Source organism: Thalassophryne amazonica, chromosome 15, assembly GCF_902500255.1.
Source record: "Thalassophryne amazonica chromosome 15, fThaAma1.1, whole genome shotgun sequence".
Taxonomy (NCBI): domain Eukaryota; kingdom Metazoa; phylum Chordata; class Actinopteri; order Batrachoidiformes; family Batrachoididae; genus Thalassophryne; species Thalassophryne amazonica.
Window position 1 is genome coordinate 1630304 of NC_047117.1, and position 14498 is coordinate 1644801.

General features: G+C 47.0%; 1 protein-coding gene across 1 annotated transcript in view; it reads left to right on the top strand.

Annotated features, from left to right (window-relative positions):
• The first annotated feature begins 182 nt into the window (after window positions 1–182).
• The window catches only part of dzank1 (double zinc ribbon and ankyrin repeat domains 1), a 44828-nt gene continuing 30512 nt past the window's right edge, over window positions 183–14498 (top strand). The window contains exons 1-2 of the mRNA XM_034188465.1: window positions 183–254; window positions 3280–3418. Coding sequence (XP_034044356.1) covers window positions 3310–3418 — 109 coding nt within the window. The 5' untranslated portion in view covers window positions 183–254; window positions 3280–3309. The remainder of the gene's footprint in view (window positions 255–3279; window positions 3419–14498) is intronic.

The following is a 14498-nucleotide window of genomic DNA, read 5'->3' on the forward strand; positions in this document are numbered from 1 at the left end:
AAATCTGACATAAAACATTCTTTAACCACTTTAATGAAAGAGTCTTTACTCCGTAACATTCTGGCAGAAAGAGGTAAATCATTCCACAACCATTCCATCATTTGTCATTTCTCTGTATTTGTTACATTTTTAAACCATGGTTTTATTCTGAAATAAATAGGCCCGCCCACTGCCGCACATCCGTCGTTGCTATGGTGTAGGTTGCTATGGTGACGGCTGTGTAAACGATCGCTGGAGGCAAGACCTGATCAGACGTGAGAAACTTTAACTATTTTTACTTTTAAACTGCTGTTTTTAGAGCAATACTTTTTTTTGTAACTACTGTTTGTTACTTTCAACCTGGTCTCACAGCAAGTCGTGATTCAGCAGCACGAAATATACATTAATCTGTTGGTTCGTGATATTGTGATGAAAAGCGCCTCATTTTAGTCACGGCTGCACGAATTCATTCTAATTCATTCCGTGATGGCTGCACGAAATTAAAAGTGAAGGGGGGGGGTCGGGGTGGCCATGGTTAGGATTGGGGGTAGGATTAGGGTTAGGGTTGGGGTAGGAGTGGGGTTAGGGTTAAGGTTAGTGTTGGGCGTAAAGATTAGGGTTAAGGTTAGGGTTGGGCGTAAAGAGTAGGGTTAGGGTTAAGGTTAGTGTTGGGCGTAAAGATTAGGGTTAGGGTTAAGGTTAGGGTTGGGCGTAGGATTAGGGTTAAGGTTAGTGTTGGGCGTAAGAGTAGAGTTAGGGTTAAGGTTAGTGTTGGGCGTAAAGATTAGGGTTAGGGTTAAGGTTAGGGTTGGGCGTAGGATTAGGGTTAAGGTTAGTGTTGGGCGTAAGAGTAGGGTTAGGGTTAAGGTTAGTGTTAGGGGTAGGATTAGGGTTAGGGTTAAGGATAGGGTTGGGGGTAGGAGTGGGTTAGGGTTAAGGTTAGGGTTGGGCGTAGGATTAGGGTTTAAGGTTAGTGTTGGGCGTAAGAGTAGGGTTAGGGTTAAGGTTAGTGTTAGGGGTAGGATTAGGGTTAGGGTTAAGGATAGGGTTGGGGGTAGGAGTGGGTTAGGGTTAAGGTTAGGGTTGGGGTAGGAGTGGGGTTAGGGTTAAGGTTAGTGTTGGGCGTAAAGATTAGGGTTAGGGTTAAGGTTAGGGTTGGGCGTAAAGAGTAGGGTTAGGGTTAAGGTTAGTGTTGGGCGTAAAGATTAGGGTTAGGGTTAAGGTTAGGGTTGGGCGTAGGATTAGGGTTAAGGTTAGTGTTGGGCGTAAGAGTAGGGTTAGGGTTAAGGTTAGTGTTGGGCGTAAAGATTAGGGTTAGGGTTAAGGTTAGGGTTGGGCGTAGGATTAGGGTTAAGGTTAGTGTTGGGCGTAAGAGTAGGGTTAGGGTTAAGGTTAGTGTTAGGGGTAGGATTAGGGTTAAGGATAGGGTTGGGGGTAGGAGTGGGTTAGGGTTAAGGTTAGGGTTGGGCGTAGGAGTAGGGTTAGGGTTAAGGTTATTTCAGCGGTGTCTGTTCCTTTTCTCGACAGTTTTGGACTCACACTGGAACAGAACCTGCTGGCATATGATATGATGATGATGATGATATTTTTATTTTCAAGGTGTCATACACCAAAGAGGTGCCCAGCCCTCATGGGCTTATAAGACACACCATAGAAAATAAAGAACAATAAACAGATGGATGCCACATCCACCAATCTAGAACTGACATTTACAGTTTACAATACTCAAATCATACTTCATTATCAATCAGTTTCAGTGTGCAGTCATAGCTTCATAATCAAACATAAAGTGCGCCCCTGCAGAGCAGATAGGCATCCAACATAAATTGAACCATATGGAAAACGTTTTTGTTAAATAGATATGCAAGTCTACATTCATCTGTCATATAGTAAAATAAATCGGAACATTCAGTGGTCATTCTAAGAAAAAACGTATGCCTCAAATTATGGTAGAAAGGACAGTAGAACAAAAAATGGATTTCATTTTCCACCTCTCCCAGGTCACAGAGGTGACGCTTCCTATTCTCTTCAGGGATCAAATGGAAACGTCCCGTTTCAACCACCAGAGGCAGAATACCACATCTCAACTGGGCACAAACAGATCTCTGTGCTTTAGTTAGGTTAAGGGTGACATATGGCTCTGGTTGGTAGGCCGACTTTATCAAACTGTACACTCTTAATTTGGGTTTGTGCAGAATTTCTTCTGCCCACTTCTGTTTATAATTTTCAAACAACATTTCCTTAATCTGTTTAACATTACAGGATAACTTATTTCTATAAATATATTGAAGACCTACTTCAAAGATTTTAATAAGTTCCTTTGCCCAACGACAGTTTTTTGATAGGTCCCACAGAAATATGAAGATAGATTTTGTCCAGCTTGTAAAGAGTTGGATAAACCACTGCCTCCGTCCTCCCTAATTCTCCTTGCTAATTCAATGCAGAAAATGGTTCTGGGAAGCATTAGCATGGCTAAAACCCTTCAGTGTCAGACCCCCCAACCAGGATACTCTTCACCTCCAGCCATTTTAAGCATTTTTCTTTATTTGCCTCTCACACACCTGTAGATGAGCTTGCTGAAATATTTCAGAAAATGAAAGGCTCATGGATGTGGAGAGGAAAAGAATCATACACTGCTTTCCTTGTATTATTAGTTTTTAGTAAACGAGGACTGTTTTTTTTTTTTTAAATAGGGTAAGGGTCATAAAAAATTTTCAGCGCACTATGCATGTGCAGCGTCTCACTCCAGCAAAGATCCCGGTAGAATATTTTGCTACCACCAATGTGATATTTTATGGTCTGAAATTTCACACAATTAACAGTCAGATTTGCAGAAGAAATGTAATTTGATTAGAATTTCCTGTTAACTCCTTTTTTGCTTTTGCTTTTCTTTCTATCCCTTGCAGTTCTGTTTGGAGGGTTTGTTGTCTAAAAGTTAATAACTGTTGGCTTTGTCATATTTGAAACATCTCTGTAGTAACTGTATTCTTTTTCTGTGGCTTTGTGGATGCTGTGTTTAGTGATTGTAAAAATCTTTACAACTCTTAATAATCTGCCACATTAGCATCACAGCATGAAAAATGTGAACATGTTAAATTACAAGCAGTACACATACTTTATACAGCATAAAGTTATTGTTTCTTACTGCATAGGAACTGTAATACTACCATCATCGCTGCAGTAGTAATACTATAACTAGTGTGCTCTGCTGTGTACCTGGACATGTTTCCTGGTCAAACAGAATGTGTTAGCTGCATGTTTTGCACCCGATGTTAACTGAAGCTCAAACTATCATTGCAGGCTTTGTCCAGCACATAATCAGGCATTTCCATGGCAGCAGGAGCAGTTGTTGCCCCGCTCATCATTCCCATCACGCACCGCCAGAGACGCCAAACCAAGAACCATATTGATACCAACACACCTGTTTCTATCCAGTCAGGTAGAACCCTGTCTGTCCCACGGACGGCACACAAACACACAAAGAAGAAGAGGAGAAACCTGTAAACCTGACACCTTATCCAGATAAATCTGGTCCTTGTTGAGTAATTGGTGTGTCTAAGCTGGGTCAGGGTCAGGGTCAGGGTTTTTACCCCTTAACTCCATAATATTCCATCATAGATCGTTCAAACTATACCGTTTAGAAAGCTTTATCATCAGACAAATAATGTGGTATAGTCTTCAATATGACTGGATAATTTTTAAACTTTGCCTCCTGTGTAATTCTTCAATTGTCCGCTACCTGGTCACCTGTAGGAAAATCAAGTGGCCAGTCAGTTGTTTTCAAAGAGGAATGTCTAAGGAGTATGTGTGCTAATTTTGGTGCTTATTTCCAGAACTGAACGATTGTTAGAGGTATCTGCACAGTAACAGAGGTACAAATTAAAGTTCACACTTGCCGGGGCGCTATGTGGCCGTGAACCAAGATGGCAGCCTAGTGTCGATGCTCCTCCGCAACTTTGCAAATTCGGTTGAAAATCCTCCAAATTCAAGCTTACAACCAGGCCAACACGATGTCTAAACAAGTGACTATTGAAGATTGTGGCACTGGTCCTAAACCCCATGGCACTCAAAGAAATAAAACACCTTCCTCCGCTGCGCTAGCTACCGATGCTGCCAATACTGGATTTCAGCAAGCCAACCTCGCTACGGTGCTAAGCGAGCTAAAACTGCTGCAAACAACCGTTACCTCAATCAACACCAGGTTAAGTAGTGTTGATGAACTTGCAATTAAATGGACAATGTGGATAAGCGCTTGATTGAGATGAACGGCTCTGTTATTGCTGTGCAGAGAAGTTTTGCGGAACTTCAGGAGGACATAGCAGCTAATGCTAAGCGGCTAACGGATGCTGAGACACGAATGGGGTCTGCGGAAGATGATTTGACCAGTGCTCAAACACAGCTGGCTGAAGCGATTAAATGCATCACCTATCTGGAGTCGAAGACGGAGGATTTAGAAAATCATGGGAGACGCAAGAATCTGAGGCTTGTGGGACTGCCTGAGACTTAATAAATTAACCAAACTAAAGCAGGTTATTACCAGGCTTAAAGATTTACATTCTAAAATAATTTTCCTACAGGAAATCCACCTCACAATATCTGAAATTAAACTAATACAACGGAGATGGCCCGGTCAAGTCATACAGGCAACATACAATAATTATGTTCGGGGAGTACTTATTTTAATTCATAAGACTATCCCTTTTCAAATTGTAAATGTTATTCAGGGCCCTCATGGACGGTTTGTTATTGCTCAAGGGAAGATATTTTCTATTTCACTGAATCTAGTTAATATATATGGCCCTAATCAGGACTGTCCCAAATTTTTTGAAAACTTATTTTTAACTTTAGCCTCCTTGGACGGTTTTAATATTATAGGTGGGGATTTCAATTGTACTTTGAACCCATTGCTAGACTGTTCCACAAAGTCAGATAATCAAAAGATACAATCTAGGAAAACAATATTACAATATATGAAAGACTTGAACCTGACAGAAATTTGGAGTGAACTTAATAAGAATAAATTTGAATATTCCTGTTATTCGGGCTTGCATAAATCAAGATCTCGTATTGATTATTGTCTAATATCACAAGAATTAATTTCAAACGTAAAGGATTGTTGGTATGATTGTATAGTTATAAGTGACCATGCTCCCATTTCTTTATCTATGTTTTTGGAGAAGCTAAAATGGTGTCCTCCTAAATGGCGTCTGCAAACTAGGTGGCTTAACAACCCAGAGTTTGTCAAATATGATGAAAATAAAATCAGCCTTTATTTTGAAACAAATACTAGTCAAACTACTGCATCTGTTAGATGGGAAGCATTTAAAGCATACATCAGAGGTGAAATTATTAGTTTTACAAACACCCATAAAAAGAAACAAAAGGCAGATATCATTAAATTAGAGAAACAAATAAAATCTCTAGAAACCGACGTAAACAAAAAAGAGGACCCTGTCAAACATAAACAATTGTTAGCCTTGAGAGCAGAATACAACAAACTATCAAGTGATAAGGTGGCCAAAAGTTTATTATGGCTGAATCGAGTTTTTTATGATCAAGGAGAGAAAGTGGGCAAGCTTTTAGCATGGAGAATTAAAAAAGTGCAATCTGAAAGAGCCATTAATGGCATTACTACACAATCGGGAAATATCACAAACGACCCACAAGGTAGTAACGATGTATTTAGAGAATTTTACCAATCACTGTATAGGTCAGATTGTCTTGATCATTCCACTGAGAGAGATGCTTTTCTAGACCGTCTTCAGTTCAAAAAACTTTCAGAAAATGTTGCGCAAAGCTTTAGACAATGACATAACTATACAAGAACTATTGCAAGCAATAAAAAGCTTAATTCAGGTAAAGTCCCAGGGCCTGATGGCTTACCTATTGAATTTTATAAAACCTTTCAGAAACAATTACTTACTCCACTACTTAACATGTTCAATGAATCATTCAATAACGGCACTCTTCCAGTCTCAATTCTACCCCTTGGCCCTTCCTCTTACCCCTTCCCCTCCGTTTTGCGCGGGCACGAGAGACAGAGGGGTGTCTCAATTCTCTTAGCGAGGCGGAGGGCTACAAACCCCTCCGTTTGGAGTGAATCTGGATGCACACTCCGTTTGGAGGGGTAGGAGGAGCTTACTGCTCTCTCCGAAAAAACAAACATGGCGCCGAAAGAGCCGCACAAATGAAGGGCTTTCATTACAAATTACTGTGTTTATAAAGTTATAACTTGCCAAAAAACTTTACAGGCAGTTGTCTATGACAGCAACGTGTCTGCTGCTGGATGCATGTTGCGTATATTGTCGTTCTGAAGAATATCGTAACGTCGCTCGTGCGCTGAGGCGTTAAAATGCACATACACACGAACGCTACGATAAGACACTTTATATCTCACAATGGAGAAAATCATGATAAAGGATAAGCAGGTTCATTTGTATGTTCATAAATCTTTGTATAATATCAACCCCTGCTGTTGGATTTCAAGGTCTGTAACACGTGTGTGTACTTAGTAAACAAACAGGGAGCCCTGAACACACTCGACTCCTAATAAGCTTTCAGGCAGAAAATGAGAAGTTTCATCAATGGGAATAAGTTGGAAAATATATACAGACGCACATGTATATGTGTAACACATAACCTGACGTCCTAACAGACTGATATTATTTGTCAAGGACATTTCTAAAGGAAATAGTGCTGGATGCAAAAATGGTGAGAATTTGAAAAAGAATATCAGGTTCACAGAACTAAATGCAGCCCAAACATACATACAGAAGCTGGTCATATAATTAGAATATCATGAAAAAGTTGATTTATTTCAGTAATTCCATTCAAAAAGTGAAACTTATATAATGTATACATTCATTGCACACAGACTGATATATTTCGTGTTTATTTATTTTAAATAAATAAACTGTTGTGAAAGTGTCGTGACACGGACCCACAACAGGGGGCGTAAATGAACGGACAATGGATAAGCCAAAAGTAACAATTTAATGTTGTGAATCACACAACGACGTACAGACAATAACAATACAGTGACTGTCAATCATACACCAGGTGACGTGTGGGCAGGCTCGACGATAGAAGACCGCCTGGCGAGGAGAAGAGCCAGATCCACACAGCTTCCACTGCCAACAGAGCTGAAGACACCGGAGCCGCCAAGCCCTGCGCCCCAGGTGGCCGCTGTCTTCAGCAGTCAGACCCAGTACTGCTGGCAGAGAACAGAGACAGTCCTGATGAGTGTGAGGTCGCATACTCAGTAATCCCACAGTCTGTATTCAGTAAGGAGGGAGCACCTCCACCTCCAATCACACACTTGTGCAGCTCCTGTCTAACCACTTATCTTGGTTGGGGTGTGAAGCGAAGCTGTCGCTGATCACACCAAACGCCAATCCCACAGATAAGGACACACCACAGGAAAACGGCTGCAAAGAAGTTCAGATTATTACTCAATGTTTTGAGTCAGCAGAGAGAATTACCTGATTGGTAGTTGATTTCTCGGCGAGGAGGTGGAGTCGCAGTCCGGCCTTTATGGAGATGGTGATGAGTTGGCTGAGTGACAGCTGGTGCTGATGAAGAGTGACAGCTGTCACTCCCAGTGGCTCCGGCGCCCTCTGGTGCTTGAAGCCCGCACTCCAAGCAGGGCGCCATCTGGTGGTGGTGGGCCAGCAGTACCTCCTCTTCAGCGGCCCACACAACAGGACCCCCCCCTCAACGGGCGCCTCCTGGCGCCCGACCAGGCTTGTCCGGGTGCCGCGGTAGAAGTTGGCCAGGAGGGCCGGGTCCAGGATGAAGCTCCTCTTCACCAGGAGCGTTCTTCGGGTCCATACCCTCCCAGTCCACCAGATACTGGAACCCCCGGCCCTTTCGACGGACATCCAGGAGCCTGCGCACGGTCCAGGCAGGCTCTCCATCTATGATCCGGGCAGGAGGCGGCGCCGGTCCGGGGGTGCAGAGAGTTGACGTGTGGTAGGGTTTGATCCTTGAGGTATAGAACACTGGATGAATCCGCAGTGAAGCTGGTAGCTTCAGCTTCACTGCGGCCGGACTGAGGACTTTGGTTATGGCAAAAGGTCCTATGTACCTGTCCTTGAGCTTCTGGGATTCAACCTGCAGGGGGATGTCCTTTGTGGATAGCCAAACCTCCTGCCCGGGCTGGTATGCAGGGGCCGGGGAACGCCGGCGGTCTGCATGGGCTTTAGTCCTCGTCCGGGCTCTGAGCAGGGCAGAGCGGGCGGTACGCCACACCCGCCGGCACTCCTCAGATGGGCCTGGACGAGGGCACCCCGACCTCTCCCTCCACTAGCGGAAACAATGGGGGCTGGTACCCCAAACACACCTCAAACAGGGAGAGGCCGGTGGCAGATGAAACTTGGCTATTATGAGCGTACTCGATCCAGGCCAGATGGTCACTCCAGGCCGTCGGGTGCACGGAGGTCACGCAGCGGAGGGCCTGCTCCAGTTCTGGTTCGTCCGCTCTGCCTGCCGTTGTCTGGAGGTGGTACCCAGACGAGAGAGACTGACGGTGGCCCCCAGTTCCCTGCAGAAACTCCTCCAGACCTGGGAGGAGAACTGAGGACCACGATCCAAGACAATGTCTGCTGGAATCCCATGCAGACGCACGACGTGGTGGACCAGGAGGTCTGCAGTCTCCTGGGCCGTCGGGAATTTTCGGGAGGGCCACGAAGTGGGCCGCCTTGGAGAAACCGGTCCACTATCGTTAAGATGGTGGTGTTGCCCTGGGACGGCGGGAGGCCCGTGACAAAGTCCAGGCCAATATGAGACCAGGGGCGACGAGGCACGGGCAGAGGCTGGAGGAGGCCTTGGGCCTTGTGGTGGCGGCTTGCCCCTGGCACAGGTGGTGGAGGCCTGGACATATTCCCGGACGTCGGCTTCCATAGACGCCCACCAGAAGCGCTGCCGGACCACTGCCACGGTCCTTCGCACCCCTGGATGACAGGAGAGCTTGGAACCGTGACAGAAGTCAAGGACCGCAGCCCTGGCCTCTGGTGGGACGTACAGCTTGTCCTTCGGACCTGTCCCCGGGTCCGGGCTCCATGTCAGGGCCTTCCCGGAGGTCTTTCTCACGTCCCAGGTAAGGGTGGCCACGACAGTGGACTCGGGGATGATGGTGTCAGGGGGGTCTGACGGCTCGGTCTTGACCTCCTCTTCATGCACCCGGGACAGGGCATCAGACCGTTGGTTCTTTGTCCCGGGGCGGTAGGTGATCCGGAAGTCAAAACGCCCGAAGAAACAGCGACCAGCGGGCTTGCCTGGGTTCAGACGCTTCGCGGTCCGGATGTACTCCAGGTTCCGATGGTCCGTGAAACCGTTAAATGGTACCGATGCTCCTCCAACAGGTGTCTCCACTCCTCAGAGCCTCCTCACTGCAAGAAGTTCCCGATTGCCGACGTCATAGTTCCGTTCAGCTGGGTCAACCTGCGGGAAAAGTAGGCACATGGATGGAGAACCTTGTCGGACTCCCCGCTCTGGGACAGCACGGCTCCTATCCCTGAGTCAGAGGCATCCACTTCAACAACAAACTGGCGCTTGGGATCGGGCTGCACCAGAACCGGTGCAGTCGAGAACCGGCGTTTCAACTCCCTAAACGCGGCTTTGCACCGATCCGACAAAGTGAAGGGGACTTTTGTGGAGGTCAGGGCTGTCAGGGGGCTAACTACCTGACTGTAGCCCTTGATGAACCTCCGGTAGAAATTTGCAAAACGAGGAACTGTTGTAGTTTTCCTACGGTTCGTTGGTTGGGGCCAATCTCTCACCGCCGCAACCTTGGCCGGATCAGGGGCGACGGAGTTGGAGGAGATTATGAACCCCAGGAAAGACAAAGAAGTGCGGTGGAACTCACACTTCTCGCCCTTCACAAACAGCCGGTCTCCAACAACCGCTGTAGGACCTGACGTACATGCTTGAAATGGGTCTCATGATCCGGAGAAAAGATGAGTATATCGTCTAGATATACGAAGACAAACCGATTGCAGGAAGTCCCGCAAGACGTCATAACCAATGCTTGGAACGTCGCGGGCGCATTGGTGAGGCCGACGGCATGACCAGGTACTCAAAGTGACCTAACGGTGGTGTTAAATGCCGTCTTCCACTCGTCTCCCTCCTGGATCCGAACCAGGTGATAAGCATTCTTAAGATCCAATTTCGTGAAAATTTGGGCTCCATGCAGGGGCGTGAACACTGAATCCAACAGAGGGTAACGGGTACGATTGCGAACCGTGATCTCGTTCAGCCCTCTGTAATCAATGCATGGACGGAGTCCGCCGTCCTTCTGCCCCACAAAAAAGAAACCAGCACCCATCGGGGAGGTGGAGTTCCGGATCAACCCGGCAGCTAACGAGTCCCGGATGTAGGTCTCCATTGATTCGCGTTCCGGACGCGAGAGGTTGTACAGCCTGCTGGACGGGTACTTCAGCGCCCGGTATCAAATCAATGGCACAATCGTACGGACGGTGCGGGGGCAGCGTGAGTTCAGATCCTTGCTGAAGATGTCAGCAAGGTCATGGTACTCGGCTGGCACCGCCGCCAGATTGGGGGGACTAAAACCTCCTCCTTAGCTGTCACACCGGGTGGAACCGAGGATCCTAAACACTCCCGGTGGCAGGTTTCGCTCACCTGAACCACAGCCCCAGACGGCCAATCAATCCGGGGATTGTGTTTTAACACCCATGGAAAACCCAAAATTACTCGGGAGGTAGAAGGTGTTACATAAAACACAATCTCCTCCCTGTGATTCCCAGACACCACCAATGTCACTGGCTGTGTCTGGTGTGTGATTAGTGGAAGAAGGGTGCCATCTAGCGCCCGCACCGACAATGGTGACAGTAAGGCCACTAGAGGGAGCCCACCCTCCTTTGCCCATCTGCTATCCAGCAGATTCCCCTCCGACCCCGTGTCCACCAGTGCTGGGGCATGAAGGGTTAGATCCCCACTCAGGATTGTGACTGGGATTCGTGCAGATCGTCGAGGTTTCCCCACGTGGGTGTTGTGACCCACCGTTAGCCCAGTGTCTAAGGACGAGTGCTGCTGTATTGACCGTTTGGGCATTCTCTCTGTGTGTGCTCGGTAGAGCTGCAGAGAAAACACTCTCCACGGATCAGCCTCCTTTGTCTCTGATCTGATCGTTTTTTGGCCCTGCTCGTTTCCATAGCAACGTCAGCAGGGTGAGCTGTTGTCACGTGGAGAGCCCTGGCAGTGGAGCGTGGGGAAGTCGGCTTCCTTTTGGACCCGGGAGGAAGAGGGACGGCTTGTGCCTGACACGCCCTCGTCTCGCTCCCGTCGGTGTTCCGTTAATCGGTTGTCTAACCGTATAACCAGGTCAATAAGCACCATCTAACTCCCGCGGCTCGTCCTTCGCCACCAGGTGCTCCTTAAGGACCAGAGACAGTCCGTTTACAAAGGCGGCGCGGATGCGCAACAGCATTCCAGCCGCTCGCGCTGCCGCGATGCGGAAGTCGACTGCATACTTCGCTGCACTCCGACGCCCCTGCCGTATCGACAGCAGCACACTTGAAGCGGTCTCGCCTCTATGAGGGTGGTCGAACACCTGTTGGAACTCCCTCACAAACTCAGTATAAACCGTTAGGAGCCGTGAATTCTGCTCCCAAAGCGCCGTAGCCCAGGCGCGTGCCTCTCCTCGAAGCAAATTGATCACATAAGCCACCCGGCTGGCGTCTGCTGGGGTACATGACGGGACGCTGTGAAAAGACGAGCGAGCACTGCATCAAGAAGTCCGCGCACGTCTCCACACAGCCTCCGTACGGCTCCGGAGGGCTTATGTATGCTTCAGGGGAAGGTGGGGGGGTTCGTTGAACGACCAGCGGAATGTCTGTTTCTGGCACACGGTCAGCAGGAGGAGGTGCTGCAGCAGCGCCCTGAGCACGCGCTTCCACATGGGCGGTGAGAGCCTCCATCCTACGATTGAGAACACTGCTCTGCTCGGTAACTAAGTCCAACCGAGCGGTAAAGGCGGTTAAGGTGTGCTGCAGCTCACCCAACACGCCTCCTGCTGGTGCCTGTGCACCTCGCTCTTCCATTGGCTGTTCAAGTGATGGTTGACGCCCCTCAGGATCCATGACGCTGGCCGAGAAATCCTGGTGTGAAGTGTCGTGACACGGACCCACAACAGGGGGCGTAAATGAACGGTCAATGGATAAGCCAAAAGTAACAATTTAATGTTGTGAATCACACAACGACGTACAGACAATAACAATATAGTGCCTGTCAATCATACACCAGGTGACGTGTGGGCAGGCTCGACGATAGAAGACGCCTGGCGAGAGAAGAGCCAGATCCACACAGCTTCCACTGCCAACGGAGCTGAAGACACCGGAGCCGCCAAGCCCTGCGCCCCAGGTGGCCGCTGTCTTCAGCAGTCAGACCCGGTACTGCTGGCAGAGAACAGAGACAGTCCTGATGAGTGTGAGGTCACACACTCAGTAATCCCACAGTCTGTATTCAGTAAGGAGGGAGCACCTCCACCTCCAATCACACACTCGTGCAGCTCCTGTCTAACCACTTATCTTGGTTGGGGTGTGAAGCGAAGCCGTCGCTGATCACACCAAACGCCAATCCCACAGATAAGGACACACCACAGGAAAATGGCTGCAAAGAAGTTCAGATTATTACTCAATGTTTTGAGTCAGCAGAGAGAATTACCTGATTGGTAGTTGATTTCTCGGCGAGGAGGTGGAGTCGCAGTCCGGCCTTTATGGAGATGGTGATGAGTTGGCTGAGTGACAGCTGGTGCTGATGAAGAGTGACAGCTGTCACTCCCAGTGGCTCCGGCGCCCTCTGGTGCTTGAAGCCCGCACTCCAAGCAGGGCGCCATCTGGTGGTGGTGGGCCAGCAGTACCTCCTCTTCAGCGGCCCACACAACATAAACTGTTTTATCATTAGTATTTTATATGATTGTGTCTTTTATTATTTTTATTATTTTAGTGTTTGGTTTTTTATTATGCAGTTTTGTGGCACTGATCTAGCGTTGTATACAAGAATGTGTCAGATTCCGCCCTGGCCCAGGGTTCATGTCTGGGTTTTTCCCCGTCCAGGTCTTCTCTGATGATTTTTATGTTTTATTTTTCTCACAGTTGTACTTTAGTCATTTAAATCTTAGCTTGGTTCTGGTTATTTCTTTTCATTATGTTTTGGTATTATCTGGTTTTGGTTTCTCATTATCTGGTTATGTTCCTGTTGTCAGTGGTCCTGTTTCTGTTAGGGTTTATCTTTGTTATTTATTGCATTAATGGTTTTCTGGTTATCATTATTTCCTGTTTAACCTTTAGTTTGATTTACTGTTTTTTTATCATTGTTTTGCTGCTACTTTAATACTTCAACCATGTTCAGTTCTGCTTTCGTTTTTGTTAGCCTTTTCGAGTTTATTGTCTGAGTTTGTTATTACATGTATCCTGTTCAGTCCTGTTCTAGTTTTATAGTATTTTATTTAGTATTGTATTGTTCTTGTTCTCTTTCTAGGTCTGTCACTCGGTTTCCTAGTTTGCCCATTTATTTTGGACACATGTCCTTTTGTTGGTCTTTGGGCACATTATATTTTCACCAGTGGTTTTCTGTTACTTACTCCTCTTGCTTTGCACCGCTTTGTTTTTCACTCACTCATCCTCTTGACTCTCTTCGCTCTTCTTTGCTTGATCAGACCACACCTCCTTCCAGAACCTTCACTAACAACCTGCCTCTTGTACATTGATTACATCACCTGTTATTTAAGCCCCTCACTTCCCTCACTCCGGTGCCAGTTCGTTGTGATCTTGTTATCCACGTTTCAGCCTTTGTTACTTGTCCTATTGCCTCTCGGTATTTTTTACCTCGCTTTGTATTTTTGGATTTTGTCTTTGTCTTAGCCCTTGTACTTTGTCACACTGTGTTTTGACCTCTGCTCGCCTGGACCACGCCTCAGCTTCTCGATTGTTTGTACCTCTGCCTCTCTGCCTGCCATACTGTGTACCGAATCCCTGCTTCGTCTTAAGATAAAGCCTTTTATTATTCCAACATCTGTGTTCTGGAGTCCTGCATTTGTGAACAGCCACATTGCACCTGCAGCCCGACAGAATGTGCGTTGGATTTGTTTCAGTAAATGTGTCATGGTGATGATCCCGCATCACTCGTTAGTTTGCTAACATCTTTATAAGGTGTCTTGTAAATCACCTCTGAGGTAGTATCTGGTTACAGCTTTTTAGATTTGAAAGTGTTTATTTCTCACTACATTTAGCAGCACAAATGCCAAAATACAGCTGTCTGAAAGTATTCTGACATATATGATTTTTTTTTTCACAGCAAGCAACCAACCAACGTCCGTCATGGCTGCTGTCACTCGGAATGGCGGTCGCCATGTGGCAACACCAGATGCTCAATCAATCATTCGATCAAAGTCATTATTTCAGCACACACAAAACATACTTAACAAAGAATCTCCATTTCCAAAACATCCATCCATCCATCCATCCATTTTCTTCCGCTTATCCGGTGTCGGGTCGCGGGGG